We start from the raw sequence: 17,180 nt of genomic DNA on the forward strand, positions 1-17,180 counted from the left end.
CACCAGCCCACCGCGGGGGACAGTCGCTGCTCCTGGCCCCCCACCCTGGCATCTCGCCACAGGTGGACTGTGGGCCGGAGGGCGTAGCCCTGGGGCCCCTCCTCCAGACACACGGGCCGCCAGTGCTCCTCCAACCGCCCGTGCGCTGAGCTCGGGGCTCCGTGCACACCTGAAGCAGGGGGGGTTCTGCCCAGAGGCTTCTCAGAGTCCCCCCAACCACAGCAGCCAGTGTTGGGCTGACAGGGCCCTTCAGGGCCATCCAGAGACGCCCCCACGGCAGAGCCGTCCCGGCCACCTGTGAAGGGCTGGCACTTCCCTTGTTTGGGGGGTTTGGGGCTGAGGCCACAGGTGCACGGGGTGAGGCTCCAAACAGCAGGAGGCCCCGCCCCTCAGTTAGGATGGCGCCCTGGGTGCTAACAGGACATGCCCCCAACCACTCCTCTGCCCCCCACCTCTGGCTCCTTCTGTCCCAGGGTCTCTGAGCCCCTCCCGCTGGAGTGCCCCCCCAGGGCCAGGGCTGCCCCTCTCCAGCCCCCCAGCCTGCTGGTTGGGGCTCCTGAGCTCCCAGGCCCCGCAGGGCAGGGGAGGTGGCTGGACGGGTACAGAGATGCCAGCCCAGGAGACCTCCACTCTGCCCCCATCCTGCTTGGCACGGCCCCTGTGCTCCCTGCGCCACCCCGTGCCAGGGACCCCACACTCACGCTGGGCACGCAGCTCCGTCCAGCAGCAGCAACCAGACGCCAAATGCTATGCACTGTGGGTGCTCCGCTATGTGGCGCCCCGCACTTAAATAGGACCCGGCGGAGGGCCGTCCCCGCCCCTCCCCCCCTGCACTCACTCACTCACTTGCTCCCTCGGCCACTCCCGCACACAAACACACACACACGCGCGCGCGTGAGCTGCAGACACAGAGGGATCCGGCTTGGGCTGCCAGTGGGGGTGGGGAGTGGTCACGCCAGAGGGCCGAGTGGGACAGGGACAGAGCCTATCTGGAAAGCCATCCTCCTGCTGACGGAGGCCCAGCTCTGAAAGGAAGCCGAGTCAGCCTCTTTCTTGGGCCCTGACTCCCCAGGCTACTGAGGCCAGCAGGGAGCCGCCGGGATGCTGCACTTTCCCAGGGACCTGGCGGCCATCCCTGGCCCCCCGCCCCCCCCGCAACAGCTCCCTGCAGGGTCCCCTCCCTGCACAGGGAGGTCTGTGGAGTCTTGGCCTCTGGCCTGCCCAGGCCAAGTGGGGGGGCAGCCCTGGGGTATGTGGGGAAACTGGCTGGGGGCGAGGGCAGAAGGGGGGAGGGGGAGCCCCCGGGGCCCTCTCAGAGCCCCCGGAAGGGCCCACCAGCAGTTCTGGCTGCAGGGCAGGGGGAGGTGTGGGTCCGGGCCTCCCCCTGGGGCCAGGCTTAGCACTCATGGGAATTCCCTCCAGAGGCGCCCCCACGGCCAAGGCCGAGCTACCTTCTCAGAGGGGATGAGCAGGGTTCCCAGGAGCCGACCGTGGCCTTGGGAGCCCAGCTCCGCCATTCCTAGCTGGGTGCCCTCAGGGTAGCTTCTTTGCTGCCCTGTGCCTCAGTTTCCCCTCTTATGGCTGATGAGCACTGGCTACAGTTTCTGTTTGGTAGAAGCCCCCCCACCGGCCCCTGCCAGCAGCGACAGGGACGCGACTAGGGCCAGGGAACCCCGTGGAGAAGGCTGTCCTGTTCCAAAGCCCACCGCGGCTCCCTGGGACCTGGGGGTCCTCCCCTGCCAGGCCCTTTCTGGATGGACCCCGGCCTTCAGGGCCAGCCCAGTCTCGACCACACCCAGTCACACCAAGTCCTCATGGGCTGGGGGCCCCAAACACAGGGTGTGGGCAGTGTCTGGCCTGAGTGGTGGCCCCTACCCTCGCCTCTCACTCTACGGACAGACTGGCTGGCGGGCAGCGCCGGGGTCGAGTGGGGTCGGCAGAGGCCCCCTAGGCCCGTGGGAAAGACGGTGCAAAGCCACCATCTGTGGCTAAGAATACCAGCGCGGCGCCCACGCCCCTCAAAGGCTGGGAAGGTGCTGATTAAGCCCTCAGAGGAAATTATTTTTAGACTGACTCCCAGAGCTTTAGACCCAGGCGTTCCGCACGTGGGGAGGGGACCGACTGCTGAACCTGGGCTCGCGGGGCTTTGTGGCCTGTGCGACCCTGACCCCGATCAGCTTCCAACAGCCCAGACAGGCCAGCCCGGCCTCCGGGACACAGTGAGACCCCTGCCAGGCAGCAGAGGCCCCTTCCCTCTGTCCCCATCTGTCTGACCACCCGCCCATCAGCCGTCCCCCCGCACCCCATCTATCAGTCTGTCCGGCTCTGTCTGCTGTGCACCCGGGGCAGGGCCGCTGGCCGGGCCATCCCCCAAGCCCGTCCTCCAGAGCCCCATCCACAAGGCCTCCCGTCCAGTTCCTCAGTGGCCAGGGCCGTGCAGAGGCCGGACGCGGCTGGCAGGGCGCGCTCTGCACTGAGTGTCCCGCGCCGTCGATAGGCGCTGTGCCCACCAGGCCCTGGGGCAGAACACGGCCACGGCCTCTGACCCCGGGGGTGGCCCAGATCGGCAGCTCGGGATGGCGCCCAAGCAGAGGTCGCCTACCGTGCGAGGCACCTGCACCCGGACGTCCGCGCTGTCCAGCGGGGAGTGGCCGCCCTCGCGGGGCCTCTCAGCAGTCTCCAGTCCCTCCTGGTACTTCCTGCTCCTCACGGGAAGAGGGAGCATGTCCCTGCCCGGCCCCCGCCACTCCCCCACCTGGTGGCTGTCTCCATTCTGCTCCTGGGGAGGGGGAGGAAGGCCAGGCATGGGTGGGGGCTGCCGGCCATCCCCAACCGATGCTCCCACCCCAGGACCCTGAGCAGGAGTGGGGGTGGGGGGGCTGGTGGGTGCAGTGGCCCTGTCTCCCAGGCACACCCGGGCACCAAGGTGCCTCAGGGAGGGGGAAGAGAGCCTGAGGCAAGGAGGCTGACCCCCCACTGAGCAGCCTTGAGCCTTGTCCCACCACAGACCTCCCCAAGGGCACCCGCAAGGAAACCCAGTGCACCCCTGGGAGCCAGCAGCTCAGAGAGGGGAGCTCACTCCCGCAGGGCTGCAGAGCACCCACCTCCGGCAGGCACAGAGTGGGCCCAGAGCCCCCCCCCCCCAGTAACAGCTCTGCTTCCCCACGGGGCAGTCTCAGTGGACAGGGAGCAGACGGGCCAGGGGAATGGATGGGACACTGGGGACTGTGGTGGGCTGGGGGCTTGGGGGCCTGCAGTGTGTGAGGACTGTGGCTTGTCCCCCGGGCGGACATGGCTGGCGAGACCCCGGGGTGAAGTGGGAGGAAGCGGGGCCTGGTGGGGGCCTCTCTGGGGGCAGATGGCCAGTCCAGGGTCTCGGGCTGCAGAGAGAGTGTGCTGTCCCCCATGGCGACGACGGGGTACAGACGGAAGCTGGGGTGGGAGAGTCCAGCACCCACTACACCCGCCTCATCGCCCTGCTGCCCACACCCGGCCCCCACGGGCCCCGGCCGCCGCCCTCAGCCGCACTCACCCGCTCCAGGGGGAGCCTGAGCAGGCCCCAGGTCTCGGCACTCAGCCTCTGCGTCCTCTTGGGCCTGGCGCCTGGAAGGCAGGGGCCCGGTCAGCCCAGGGCCGACCCCCCGCCCAGAGCTGCCCGGGGCCAGGCCGGTGCGCCCTGGGGCCCGCAGACGAACCGCCAACCTCATGGCCCCCAGGAAGCAAATAGAGGGTCTGCGTGACCTGGTGCGCCCCAGCGACGACAGCCAGGCGTGGAGGTCGGGGGCCGGGGGGCCGGCAGGGGGCTGGCTGTGCTGCCCCCCGTCAGGTCTAGGACCTCTGCCCCCGCCCGCGCGGGGCTTCCCACCTGCCTTAGGTCACGGTTTCCTCTCCTGGAATGTTCCTCCTAGCTCCGTGCAGATGGAGCCTCAGATCCCGCCCAGCTGCCCCCATGCCTGCTCTTACAGGACTCCCTTCACCACTCACCCTGCATGCACACGGGCAGCCCGGGGTGCTGAGCGCCCTCCGCCTGCAGGCATGTACTGGGCTCCACCCGGGCACCCCCGGGGCCCCTCGTCCAACTGGGGGGCCGCGTGAGGCTGGGTGAAGCGAGCAAGGCCTCTAGCCTGGCCCGATGCCCCAGGGGTCATGTCTTGGCAGCACTGGACCCTGCACCCATCACCCCCCCTCAAGCGCAGTGCCGCCGTCAGGCCGAGCCCGCAGGCATGTCGTAGGCAGCACAGAGGAGCCCGTGGGGAGCACCTGTGGCGCCTGGCATATGTGGACACCCACATCGCGGGGAAGGCCACCCTGGCCCTGGGTCCCACTGGTGACGCCCGCAGCAGACGGCATGGGGCATATGCCCCCCCAGCGGCAGTGAGGCCAGGCAGGGGCCCCTCAGCACAGCCCGCGCCCCCACCCCGGGCCCCGGTTCTGAGCCCACACCCACTGCCCAAGACACAGTCCCCAAAGAGGGGCCGGTTCAGGAGGTCAGGCGTGCAGACCCGCCGGAACCAGATGCCCAGGGATTCCGGGAACGGGGCCGGTGTCCAGCACCCTCCGTAGGAGACCACGTGGGCAGCTGCTCTCTACTCTCCAGAGGCTGCGGTGGAAAAGCAGTGATCTCAGAGGAGGGGCTTCTGTGGCTGCTGTCCCGGGAGTCCGGGGAGGGGACACCAGGCAGCTCCTGGAAGCGTTAAGGCAGCTCCACGGGTCCCGCCCTCCCCCAGCAGGGCCCCATCCTCACCCCCCTTTGGCCACATGGTCTGCACTGGGTCTGCCTCGGCCCCCTGAAAATAGCCCCTGGCCACAGGCGCGGAGCCAGAGCCTGGGCACACAGCCTGACCCCGTGTTGTGAGGCCCCGAGAGGGGCAGGGCCCCCACTGCCCATCCCCGTGCCAGATTAGACAGGCAGCTCTGAAGGGACCATGGGGTCATTCCAACACCACAGTGTCCGGGGTCTGCCTAGCCTGGGGAGTATCAGAGGGGACAGCTGAGTGGCCCTGTCCGGACCGACAGGCCTCTGTGCATGGCCCTTTACTCACCACAGCCAGTGAAAACCCGGCTCCATCTCCCGCCATGGGCTGGCTGGAGACCCCTTTCTCGGCCACCCCCTGACACCCTGGGGGTCTGACTTGACTTCCCCACTCCGTCTGCTGGGGCCCGCCTGGCTGGACCGGCAAGCCCAGGCCGCGGCGGCGGCTGCAGTGCTCCTCTGAGACACGGCTTGTGTCCGGCTCCAGGGTGGATCCCCTCCCGGCCCGGTAAATGCACCCTCTGTGTGGAGTGGGCTGCCCGCACTGGGGCGTTCAGACCAGAGCCACGCTGGCGGGCTTCCCGCTCCGCCCATCCCAGAGGGGAAGGTCTGGAAAGTTCCCTGAGCACCAACCCACTCCCGCCTGAGTCTGACCAGCATCATTTCTACCCCCACCAGGCTGGCCCGGCCCCATCCCCCCCTCCAGCACACAGCTGCCCCGCTCAGCCGCCTAACTGTGCCTTCTAGCTGCTAGGCCGTGTCCCCCCTCCCCCAGCTCCTTCCCGCCTTCCATCTCAACCTCCAAACTACTCCTGGCAGCTCCACCTTCAAACCAGATCCAGAATCCGACGCCTCCTCACCGCCTCACCTTGCTGGGACCTGAGTGTCACCCCCCTACCTGCCTCCCTGCTCTCTTTGTCCCTTATACATGCTGGGGGCCACAGGGACGCCCAGGGCCTGGGTGAGATCGTCACCCAGCTCACTCAGCAGGGCCCCCTGGCATGGGGAGGGGCTTGCACAGGGGGAGAGGCTCCCCCAACCCCCACCCCGTGCTCCTCCTAGCCAGCCTTCCCCAGGCCTTAGGGCCTTTGCGTGGCTCTCCTCCATTTAGGCTCAGGCTCGCACCCTCCTTCCCTTTTAGTCTTTGTACAGATGTCACTGCTATGGGCCAAACATTTATGTCCCCCAAATTCCACGCTGAAGACCCCAACCCCAACATGATGGCATCAGCAAGTGGGGCCTGAAGAGGTGATTAGGGTTGGCCGAGGGGGTGAGGGCTCCGCTGATGGTGCTGGGCCCTTATGAGAAGACACTGAGGTGCCCCCTCCAACCGCACAGCCAGCACCCCGTCTGCGTGCTGGGAAGGGGGCCGTCACCAGGACCTGCCACGCTGGCACCCGGCTCTCAGGCCCACAGCCTCTGGATCCGCAGGGAAAAAACATCCGTTTTTGTAGCTGCCGGTGTGTGGTGTCCGAGGCCGAGCCGAGGGAGACAGCGGCCTCCACGCATCCCCGTGTCACTCCCACCCAGCCGGACGGCGTTTCTTTCTCCGCAAGCCCTTCTTCATTTCCGAGCCTTATTTATTTGTTTACCATTGTCTGCCACACACTCATCATCCCTGGCTACCTTTGCGGGACCCGTCGGTGTGCCCTGAGCCTGGCTTCAACAGGGCTTGGGACACCTGGGGGCCTGGGAGGCCTGACTCAGGCCCAGGCAGCAGGGACAGGGAGGTTCCCCCTGCCCACCCGGACTCGACCTGGGGCCTGTGCTGGGGTGGGGGCTGCAGGCAGACTGCATAAAGGGCCCTTGTTTCTATCAGGAGAGCAAAGCCCCCTGGGTCCTGGCCTCTCTCCAGGAGCCAGCCGCGGGCCACGCCCCCGCAGACACGCCCCCGCGGGCCACGCCCCCACAGACACGCCCCGCGGGCCACGCCCCCACAGACACGCCCCGCGGGCCACGCCCCCACAGACACGCCCCCGCGGGCCACGCCCCTGCCCCAGGCGTCTCTCCTCCCCGAGGCAGCCTATGGCATCCTCCCTGGGCTCCAGATCCCAGGCTGGGTTCACACCCTTCCAGGCGCTTATCTGGTCCCCCTTCAACCCTCCCCCACCAAACTGCCAGGCTCTACACACACAAGGGCAGCAACCCCACCCCCGATGGGCAGTTTCCAGGCCAGCACCCACGCTCAGTGTGCACTGGACAAAAGTGGGTGAATAATGCGGCCCCTGAAGGAGACTCCGGGGGAGCCCCGTCCACCGGGCCCTGGCCCCCTACACTCACCGGAGTGGGGGGTTCCTCCACAGCTGCCCAGACTCAGCAGCCGCATCCCAGGGCCTGGGGCCCCACACCTGCCTCCACGGGCCAGAGCAGGCTGCTCTGGAGAAAGGCCACTGCCCAGCATCGGCTGGTGGCCCAGCGCTGGCAGCCTGGCAGGGAGGGAGCTTCCGGGGGCCCTGGCTGGGAAGGGTCTGGACACAGGGCAGAGCCGCGGGGCCGGCATGGGGAGGACAGAAGCTGCCTTGTTCCCGGCACAGCCCAGCCCTCCACCCGTGACGTGCCCCCCTTTCCTCAGCTTGGAGAAGACGGAAAATGGCCGGAGAACCTGGAGCTGGCCACGCTCCCCTGGGAGACTTTCCAGAAGCCCTCTGGGCCCAGCCCTGCCCCCACCCACTTCTGGGTGTCTCAGAGGGTGGCCTCGCAGGGCCAGGGGCTCCAAACAGAGTTGCCCACCCCTCAGAAAACCCCTGCCCAAAGGGTAGCTACCGTCTTGTACATCCTGGAGCAGGGTGGGGGGCAGAGGGGGAGCCCTCCTCCATCCCACCCCCTGCAGCCACAGCACCCCAAAACAAGGGTGGCTGGGAGTCCCAGAAACCTTTGCACCCACACTTCCATCTCAGCCCAAGTGGGGGGGACACATGCCTCCCATTGCTCAGGACAGGCATCGTTAGAAACCCCGGCACCCCCCCCCCCACTGCGGCCAGGGGCCACTTCCCGGGGCCTCATTCTCCGCAGGCCTGATGGGCTCCGGGCTGGGGCAGGTTGAGTAGCCCTGAGGAACACAGCCATGAGGGTGTTAGGGCCAGCCTCCCCCAGGCTGGGGTTTGTGCAGGTGGGAAGGGGGCACCTAGCCCCCTGCCCAGAGCCTGCTCCACAGCCACCTGCAGCCACTGGCGAAGCCAGCTCAGGGTGCCCCCTCCCCCCATTTATCTATTTGCTCTGCAAGGAACATTTTGCCCCTGGGTGCCTAGCGATGTTGACCCGTATGGGGCTACAGGCAGCCTGGGACTGAGATCCCAGGGCCTCACCTGATTAGCACCCCGAGCTCGGCTCAACATCGCTGGCTGACTCCGCCTCCCAGTGCCCCTCTCCTCCTCCTCCTCCTCCTCCTCCTCCTGCTGGGGAGGTGATAAACCTGGGGGGCTCAGGGTGACTTCAGGCCCTTGCTGCCCCAGAGACCGTGAAGCACTGGCCTAAAGGCCTCCCGTTCAGGACACACCTTCCCCCACACCATCCCTGTTCCTGAATACCCCATGCTTCCCAATCTCCAGATTCCTAACTTGACCTGGGGAAGCAGGGCTCCCCATCTGTGCTCCAAGCACCCTGGACACTCAGTCACCTCCCACGGCCCCAGGAGCTCCAGGGCAGGGCAGAGAGGTGGTGCAGACAGACCCCCGGGACCAGGGCCCGCCACCCTCACCGGGCAGCCCTGCTAGTTTTTCTGGGGGCAGAGCCCACCTCCTGGCAGAGCACCCAGAAGCCCGGCACTGTCCCAGGGTCCAAGCACGACCCGCACCCCACACACCCCGGGCGGCTCTCCCATCTCACCCCTGCCCACCCAGCCCAGGAACTCACCCTGGGCCTCGTAGCCAGCCAGGTCCGGCTTCTCCGTGGCCGCTGGGCCGCTCAGCCGGCCCAGCACCAGCTGCAGCTGCGCCACATTCATGCGGGCTGTGAGCTCCCCGTTGCGGTCCCCGATCTGTAGCCAAGCAGGGCCAGGCTGGTGGGCAGGAGGGCTGGGGGACTCCCAGGGACAGTCACTGAGCCCTGGGCCTCCCTGTGCCCCAGGGGTGCAGTCTGCTGTTTGTCCCAGATGGCGCCCCTGACACCGCAGAACGCTGGGGCCTCCAGCAGCCAGCCCTGTGCCCCACAGGGCCCTCCGTGCTGAGCGTCCTCCCAAGGGCAGGGGACCTGGTCCAGGTCCTTCCTCGGCCCTCAGAGCCCCGCGTGTACCCTCAGCACCCCCAGCTCAGAGCAGAGGCTCAGCAGGAGGACCCGTCGCAGAGAAGTGAAGTGCATTGCGCGGGGCAAGCCAAAGGCTGAGCGGGGCGGGGCTGGACCTCAACTGGAACGCAGGCCCCTGGCGTGCCCCTGCCTATGCTCAGGGGGCTGGGGGCCCGCCCCGCTGGTGGCCCCGATGAGGAGGGGGGGCTCTCCTGGCCCAAACCTCCCCGCCCTGCCCCACCGCCTGGGGCAGGGGTCCCCTGTGGGTCTCACCCACAACACACAGGGGCCGTGGTGGGTCTGGGCAGGTGCTGGGCATGTGCTGGAGGGATGGGGCCATGCCGCTGCGGCCAAGGAGAAGGATGGGGTGAAGGTAAGAGGAAGGCAGGCTAGAAACCAGGGGGCTGGAGGTCACCTGTGATGCTCGGCTCTGGGCTACCCTGACCACCGTAAGAGGGTTTCAAAGACCCCATCTACAGTCCCCAGGAAGGTGTCCAGCTGAAGGCTCCAGGGCAAGAGCCCCCCAGAGCAGCCTGTGGTAGGTCATTCCCACCTCGGCCGGGCCCAGTCCCATCGGGGACAGAAGCTGGCTGTGCCCTGCCCACAAGGAACGCTAACACTCCATGTGGAAAGCAAGCCCCACTCCCCTCCCCCTCACCCCTGGCTACAGCAGATAAGCAGCCACCAGGCATCTGAAGGCAGGAGGGTGGGTGGGCCCCCGCCCAGCGCACACGGACAGCCTAGAGAGGACAGAGGGGCAGGCCAGGCTAGAGCCCAGGGCGCACAGAGGCTCCCGGTCCAGTTGGAAGCGGCCTGGGCAGCACCTGGGGGGCCTCCAGAGCCAGCTGGGGCAGCGGTCAGGGGCTGGGGGGGGAGGGCAGACCTCCCTGGCTTACCTCCTGGGAGATCTCCAGGTGCTTCTTGGCAAAAGTCAGGGCCTGCGCCGGGCTCCCCATGGACACGTAGGCATTCCCCAAGCTCCAGCATGCCCGGCCCTCTCCCACCCTGCCAGGGAGGGAAACCAAGTCCCGTCTGCAGCCCCCAGGCAGCCAGGCCCATCCGGGCGGGAGCACAGCCCAAGGGGCCTCGCTCGCCCCCTAGTGGCCGGTGAGGTGCTCACCCCCGTGATTCCCTCCACCCTCCGAGGCCTCACTCGCCCCCTAGTGGCTGGCGATGGGCTCACCCCTGGGCTCACCTCCCTCCCCCTCCCCCCCCCCAGCTCCCTCCATCCTAGGGTGTGGAGCAGTCCCTTGCATCATTAATCTTTCAACTCAGGTGAAAATCACAAAATGTAAGTTTAACCGATTAAGAACTGCTCGGTGCGTGGCACTGTGTGTGCTTATAATCCATAGCCATCACCGAAACACCTTCGTCACCCACAAGAGCAAGTGCTGAGTGCGGGTCACTTTGAGACCCCTGCCCCAGCCATGGCCCACCCCACACCCGTGTGTGCAGCTGTGCATCTCAGTCCTGTGTCTCCTCAGGCACTGATGTCACGCAGACATGGGGAGGCTCAAGGGGGCCACCCCCAACCAGCTGGTGCCACAGCGGCCGGCTCAGCATCCACTCAGTTTCGCCTGGTCCCACTTAGCGGGCAGTGTGGCCCAATGATGGAGGGAGGCTGAGGCCCAGGCAGGCCGCCCTGCTCAGAGTCACTTCGCGGTCAGCGGCAGGCCAGGGCCTTGCTGTAAGCAGCTTGCGGCTTGGCCCACGGGGCCCATCCGGAGCCCTCGGGGCCTGCCCGGCCCTCCACGGTCCCCAGGGCGCACCTGTCAGCCAGCTCCTGGGCGATAAGCAGGTGCCGTAGGTGGTACTCGGCTGCGCGCTCATAGTCCTGAAGCAGCGTGTAGGTGTTGCCCAGGCTGTAGCAGGCCTGCGCCTCCACCGCCTGGTCCTTGAGCTGCCGGGACAGCTGCAGCGTCTTCCTGCGAGAGGGGGAGGGTCAGCCCCCACAAGGAGGGTTCCAGGAGCCCTTGCCGGGGCGGGGGGCTCGGTGAGGGGGAAGCAGTCTGCCTGCTCACAGACTTCCAGCCCCGGGATCCCACCGGGGTTTCTCTGCAGCCTGGCCACGGCCGGACGCACTGGCCAGTCACCTCACCACCCTGAGCCTCTGCCCTGCAGGGAGGATGGGGGGGCGCAGCACACCCCAGCTTGGGCGCCTGACGCACGGGACCTGGCGCTGAACACCCGGTCTGTGCCTGGTGGTCGCTGCTCTGCTCCTCAAGCCGGGAGACAGCTGGCTCGCAGAACATCCCGGCACAAGTCAGGGACCCCCCGGAGCCCATGCTCTGCACCCTCTGGGTCCGTATGCAAATGATTATCCCCACAGCCCAGAGAGACTGTGGGGAGCAAAGACCACTCTGGGGTTCCCCCAATAACGGCTCCTGGGAGGCCCTCAGCCGAGGTTAGCTGTGCTCCTGGCACAGAGTGGCTTCCGGCCGCACTTACCGAGTAAAGGGCACCGTAGTCCTTCCTGTCCCCGGCAGCCCCAGGACCCGGGTTTGTCAGTCTGCCCTTCCGGGATGGCCCAGAACCTCCCACCCCCGTCTGGCCCCTGAGGAGGCTGGGAGGTCAGGCTCATGTCCTGAGCTTGGGCTGGGGTCCAGGTGGCCCCCTCCCTCCAGCTGGGCGGATGGGGGGGGGCAGGGGCAGGGCGGGGCNATGTGGGCGTTGCCCAGGTTGCTGTATGCCCTCCTCTCGGCCGCCTTGTCTCCAAATTCCTTAGCGATGGCCAGGCGCTGAGGACATAGACCGGAGGCCTGGGTGGTCACGGAGCAGCCCCGGGACCCGATGTGGATGGCAGGTGCAGCCTCCCCGCCCAGCGTGGCCAGCCCGAAGCTGCATGTCCGGAGAGAGCAGCCTGGGACCCTGCGCCAGGCCCAGACAACTCAAGGCCGCTGCCCCCCCCCCACCGCCCCACAGTGCATTCACCTCCTTATGGAAGGTCGTGGCCTCCATGAAGCTCCCCAGCAGGTAGTGCGTGTTGCCCAGATTGCCGTAGGCCCTGCCCTGGGCCGCCCGGTCACCCAGCTCCTTCACGAGGGACAGATTCCTCCTGGGGGTTGCATCTGTCTGAGCCGGGGGCCTCTTGGCACAAGGGAGGCAGGGGCCCGTGACCCACCCGCTCGGCTAGCAGGCGATGAGCAGGCAGCCTCTGCTCGGCTCCCGCTGGGACGTGCCCCAGAAAGAGGGCGGCTTGGGACCCCTCTGGCCCTGGAGCCACTAGAAGGGGGTGCTGTTGGAGCTCCAAGGCTCAGGTCAGGGGCTCCCCCGCCCCACACTCTGCTTTCAGGTGCAGCCTCCGTCCTCCCGCGCCAGGGCTCCCCCACAGGGAGGCTCGGCCCAACGCCCCGGCCCTATTTCCAGCCACACGTTTTCTAAACGCCACACATGGCTTTTGCTCGGCGGTTTCCCTGCTTCTCCGCGCTGCTGTGCGGGACTTATGTGCAGGAAGCCCCAGGGGCCTGAAGGCGGGGGCGGGCGGGGTGGTGAAGGGGAGCCGGCCTGGCCATCGCCATGCGGGGGTCTGCAGAGAGGTGATGGGGCCGGAAGTGGGTGCTCCGTGTCGGGGTCGCACACCCACCGCAGTGGCTCAGAAAGCGCTCCGGTCAGACCCCGTCCCCACCCGTCGGGGCCCCCGCCTGCCCCACTCACTCATAGAACTCGGAGGCTCTGCGCAGAGGCTCCCGGACGTGGGGCGGCAGGTGCCCGGGGTCCTGCGCGGCGTTCCAGGACAGCTGCTTGCCCTTGGCGTGGTACACGTTGCCAATGTTGTACAGCGCCCTGGCCTCCCCGACCTGAGGGTGGCACCGAGGTTGAACCTCTACAGACACGGCCCCCGAGAAGCCCACTGGCCCCGGACCACCGTGCCTGCAGCTCCCCAAAGGCAAGGACCTGAAGGGGGGCCATCACCAAGTGCGGATGTGGGAGTAGGCCCGGCACCCCAAGGGGTGGGGGCGTGCCTGCACGTGGTTGCCACTCTCCGGGCACAGGGCAGGCGAATGCCGCCTCCTAGGGAACAGGCCTGGCCCCTCTCGGATGCAGGGGGGAAGGGAGGCGCTCTCGGCCAGGCCCAGACACCTTGAGCTGTGACCGGGGGCAAGTCATCTTGTTTCCGGGCCTGTGAGGGAAGCGGGGGTGCTTCCCTTACGGGGCCGTGGGGGGGAAGGTCACACACAGAGCAGGAGGGTCAAGTGTCCGGTGAGGGGCGGGGTCCCTGGCTGCTCTACTCCAGCTGCTACGCTACCCAGCGTCCCTCCGGAACCCGGAAGGAGCGACCAGGGCTGTTGGCAGATTTGGGGGAGCTCAGTGAGAGGGAGAGCCCACTGGAAGATGGGGGGCCAGGCCTCAGCCCGGGAGCGCTGACCTACCTTGTCCCCCTGCTCCTGGGCGATGTCCAGGTGCCGCTGGCAGCACACGACAGCCTCGTCGAAGCGGCCGAGGACCTTGAGTGTGTTGCCCAGGTTCCCACTGGCCTTGGCCTCCCCCATGCGGTCACCGATGGTCCTGGAGGGCAGGAAGGGGTGAGGAGCCTGGCCAAGGGCGCGTGGGACGCTGAGCCCAGCCAGGAACCCGGGCGAGGGCCGGCAGGACCAGCCTGGGCCAACTGGGGCCATGCTGGGCAGGGGTCTCGCCTATGGCAGGTGAGGTACCCTTGGGCAGCCCGGGGGCAGGGAGCCCAGCTGGGGGTCACTTCTCTGCTGGGCCCCACCCGTGGCTGTTGGGGCTCAGAGAGACGCCCGGATGGAGACCAGGAGAGCTGGGCGGCCCGGCAGTGTGAATAACTGTCGACACACTGGCCAGGTGTGAGGACACTGGGGCTCGCTGGCCGGGCAGGGGCCAGTGGGCGGGGCTGGGGGAGGAGCCCCGAGAAGCTCCGCCCCCACCCGGGTTGGGGGGTCCAGCTGCTGATGGGCAGTGAAGGAAGGGTATTCAGGGACCAGAGCAGCTCAGGGAAGGTCTGGAGGCCGGAGGGGAGACGCGCAGGAACACAAGTGGGGGCCCCCTCAGTCCCTGAGACAGGCACACGTGCTCAGGGGCACACTCAGGACACCAGGCCACACCCACGCGCACCGGCATGCAGACACACACGCCCCTGGGGGCACGTCCCAGGAGCCCGCCCTCTCCCAGGTCGGGGCACCTGCGGGTCAGGGGAACCCAGCACCCCACTCCCGCTGTGACTGCCCCTCCCTTCGGCCGCGCACTCACCGGGCCAGCAGCAGGTCATGCCTGTGGTACTCCAGTGCCCGGGCGTACTCCTTCAGGTAGAAGTAGGCATTGCCCAGCTGGCTGTAGATGGCGCTCAGCGTCTTCAGGTCCTCGGTTCCCACCTGCACTGCCGCCTCAAAGAAGGCCGCGCCCGCCTTGAAATCCCCGGCCTTGCAGAGGCGCTCGCCCTCCAGGGCCAGCTCCAGACACGAGGCCTCCATCCTGGGCAGAGACAAGAAGCCACAGCCTGGCCCTCACGCGGTCAGGCAGGGGCCCCGTGCTCCTCCGTCGTCTCAGGCGAGGCCACGCCTGTGCACACAGACGTCCGCATCTCGGGAGAGATGCCCAGAAGCAGGGGCAGGGGCTGACGGTGTGGCGCTCACCTGTGCCCACCCCTCCCGGCACACCCCCACCATCAGGGCTCAGGGGCACCGGGCAAACGCACGAGTCCGTGACCCTCAGCCCACGACGGCCAAGCTCCAAACACAGCCTCCCCTCAAGGCTCAGCCGCCGGGGCAGGGACCCCCCAGGGGCCTGGGGCCATGTCCACCCCCCAGAGCAGCTGCAGTGGCCCGCGACAGCCCGCCTTCCTCACCAAGGCCGACCGAGGCTCAGAGAGGTTCAGGGAGCCAGGCAGGGCCACACGGGCAGGACCTGACCCTAGCCCTTCCCTGTCCCCCATCCTCGAGGGGCCCCCCACGCTCCACCACCCTCTCTCCAGGGTCACGGCTGAGGGTCAGCCAGCCCCCAGAGCTGAGAAGCATCCAGCTGCTGGCCATGACGGCCTGACGGACAGCTGCTCCCCCTACGCCCCCGGCGCTACTGCGGGCGGGTGGGACAGAACCGTGTCCCAGGGTAGACCCGACCCCTGGGACACTGCTCCAGTCTCCTGCCCATGAACCCAGCCCAAGTCCACGGGCCCAGGGCCCCACACGACCACCAACGCCCTGGCTGGAGGCTGGGCCGCCCCTTCGTGCCTCCGCCTCTGGGCAGGGGCTTCAGAGAAGCCGTCCCTTACCCTTGGGCCCTGCTAGCCCCCGAGGTGGGGTCCGGGCCCCCCAGCTGCTACCCTGGGCCCTGTTCACTGGGGGCCCCATGACCTTTGGCAAGCTGCCCTCAGGACACGGCTGTCAGGGGAGCCTCGTGTCTGGCGGTCACTCAGGCTGGCCCTGGTTCTGGCCCTCCCTGCTGGGGGCTCCTGGGTAGGACACTTCATCGCTCAGAACCTCAGCCTCCTCTTCCACCCTATTCCAGCCGGTCCTGTGAGCTCCAGGCTCAAGGCCTGGCCCGCTGCCCTGCCCTAGGGCGGGAGAGCAGTCAGCGGACGACACAGCACACAGATGCCGTGGGGACGGGGGTAGCGGGGCCCCAAGCTGGAGGGGGGGCCCCCGGCAGGTGGTGGGAAGAGCCCAGTGACCATACTCACACCCCTGGAAAAGTGGGAGACGTGGTCTGCGCGGCCGAGGGCCAACCCAGGTCCCCAGAGTCCGTGGAAAGCCCACAGGGTAACTGAAAGTGTCCACAGCAAAACAGCGCATGCGCCCCCAGGCCCTTGCCCCCTCTCTGCCTTGTTAGGGTCCGGCAGCGACCGGCCGTTCCTGGGGGACAACACACAGAGCCCTCGACACACCAACAGGTTTTATCCAGGGTGCTGCTCCTCAACCGCTCTCACCAAACATGCCCTTGATGCAAAGCCCGCCCCCAACCTTGACCCCAAGGTGGGGGCCGCGCCTCCTGGGAAGGTGGGCTCTAGGACCCCAGCACCGCCCTGCCTCCCCCAGATCCAGGCAGAGCCTGCGTGGCCTCCCAGAGAGCGGGGTGCCAGAACGTCGGCCTCCTACCCATGATGCCCAGAAAGGCTTCCAGATGCCTCCCGGCAGCCCTCTCCCACGGCCAGGGCCGCACACCCCACCGTCTGACACCCAGAACTGACCTCTCCGCCCTGATGACTTGGGAGGACTGGGGCGTGGGTCTGGGACACTGGTGTTTCCAGAGCCAAGCCCGCCCCGCTGGCTCTGACAGATAGGACTCGGGGCGCGGCCTCCCCCACCCTGGTGTCCCTGCCTAGCTAGAGACGGGCATCACCACCACCTCGAAGGAGGCCTCTGGTGTGGGAAGGGCCTGGGGCCCAAAGCCAAAGAGGTGAGGGGTTCACTGATGAGGTGTCCAGCGCGGCCAACCCAAATCACAGATGGGGGGGGGTCTGACCCGGGCCCCAGGAACGGGAGGAGGCCCCCTGGAGAGGCACCAGGCAGGCGTCCAGGGCTGGAAGCCCCGCCCCCTCCACTTACCCCAAGAACCTCGCACCANCCCCCCCAGGCACCGCCCATCGCCCAGGTGCGCCCCCCACTCCCCTCCCCCCCCACCGCACCTCTTCCTCTGCAGGTGACGCATCTTCTCCACATACAGCCATAGCTCCAGGCCCACGGGCAGCAGCAGTGGGCGGGGGCGGGGGGCTCCGTACACCACTTTGCACACGGCCTTCTCTGCCAAGCTCAGGGCCACAGGCTGGCCCTCCGCGGAGGCAGCTGGCATCGCGGGGCGCCAGGCTTCCCTCCTGGCTGGCTAAATCCCACCCCACCTTAGCCGTAGGTGCTGGGGACACACCGGGCTCGTGGCTCCCTGCCCCCCACCCCCACCCCAGAGTGGTGGGCTAAAGGCTCCGGCGTCCTAAGTTCCAGGAGACCCTGGGTTCTTGGGCAGGTCGTCTGGGGCCTCTTGGGGGCTGAGATGGATCAAGGGATCAGGGCAGCTCAGAGCCGGGGATCAGCAGCGTCAGCAAGCAGGGCAGGGCCTGGATGGGCCGGCGGGTGGCGGGGAGACTCTTGCTTCCAGACCCCCTGCCCCACTCAGCAACGGGCTTCAGGGAGGCAGAGGGTCCAAGGCTGTGCGGCTCTAGGCCCTGGGAAGATTGGTGGGGGGGGGGTTGGCTCTGGGGTCAGAGGGAACTGGGGAGCCAGGGAGGGCCTTGCTCCCTAAAACCACCTGGAGTCCGAGA

At 67.9% G+C, this 17,180-nt stretch overlaps 1 protein-coding gene across 1 annotated transcript in view; it reads right to left on the reverse strand.

Moving 5' to 3' along the window:
- GPSM1 (G protein signaling modulator 1) overlaps positions 1–16,717 on the reverse strand; it is a 21,754-nt gene extending 5,037 nt beyond the window's left edge. The window contains exons 1-11 of the mRNA XM_077753160.1: positions 16,554–16,717; positions 14,183–14,404; positions 13,345–13,480; positions 12,629–12,771; positions 11,906–12,029; positions 11,630–11,712; positions 10,744–10,899; positions 9,871–9,979; positions 8,606–8,729; positions 3,533–3,603; positions 2,603–2,779 (exon numbers count right to left, since the gene is read on the reverse strand). Coding sequence (XP_077609286.1) covers positions 2,603–2,779; positions 3,533–3,603; positions 8,606–8,729; positions 9,871–9,979; positions 10,744–10,899; positions 11,630–11,712; positions 11,906–12,029; positions 12,629–12,771; positions 13,345–13,480; positions 14,183–14,404; positions 16,554–16,717 — 1,509 coding nt within the window. The remainder of the gene's footprint in view (positions 1–2,602; positions 2,780–3,532; positions 3,604–8,605; positions 8,730–9,870; positions 9,980–10,743; positions 10,900–11,629; positions 11,713–11,905; positions 12,030–12,628; positions 12,772–13,344; positions 13,481–14,182; positions 14,405–16,553) is intronic.
- Positions 16,718–17,180: the final 463 nt, after the last annotated feature.

The sequence above is a fragment of the Crocuta crocuta genome, unplaced genomic scaffold, assembly GCF_008692635.1.
Source record: "Crocuta crocuta isolate KB4526 unplaced genomic scaffold, BGI_CrCroc_1.0 scaffold971, whole genome shotgun sequence".
NCBI lineage: Eukaryota > Metazoa > Chordata > Mammalia > Carnivora > Hyaenidae > Crocuta > Crocuta crocuta.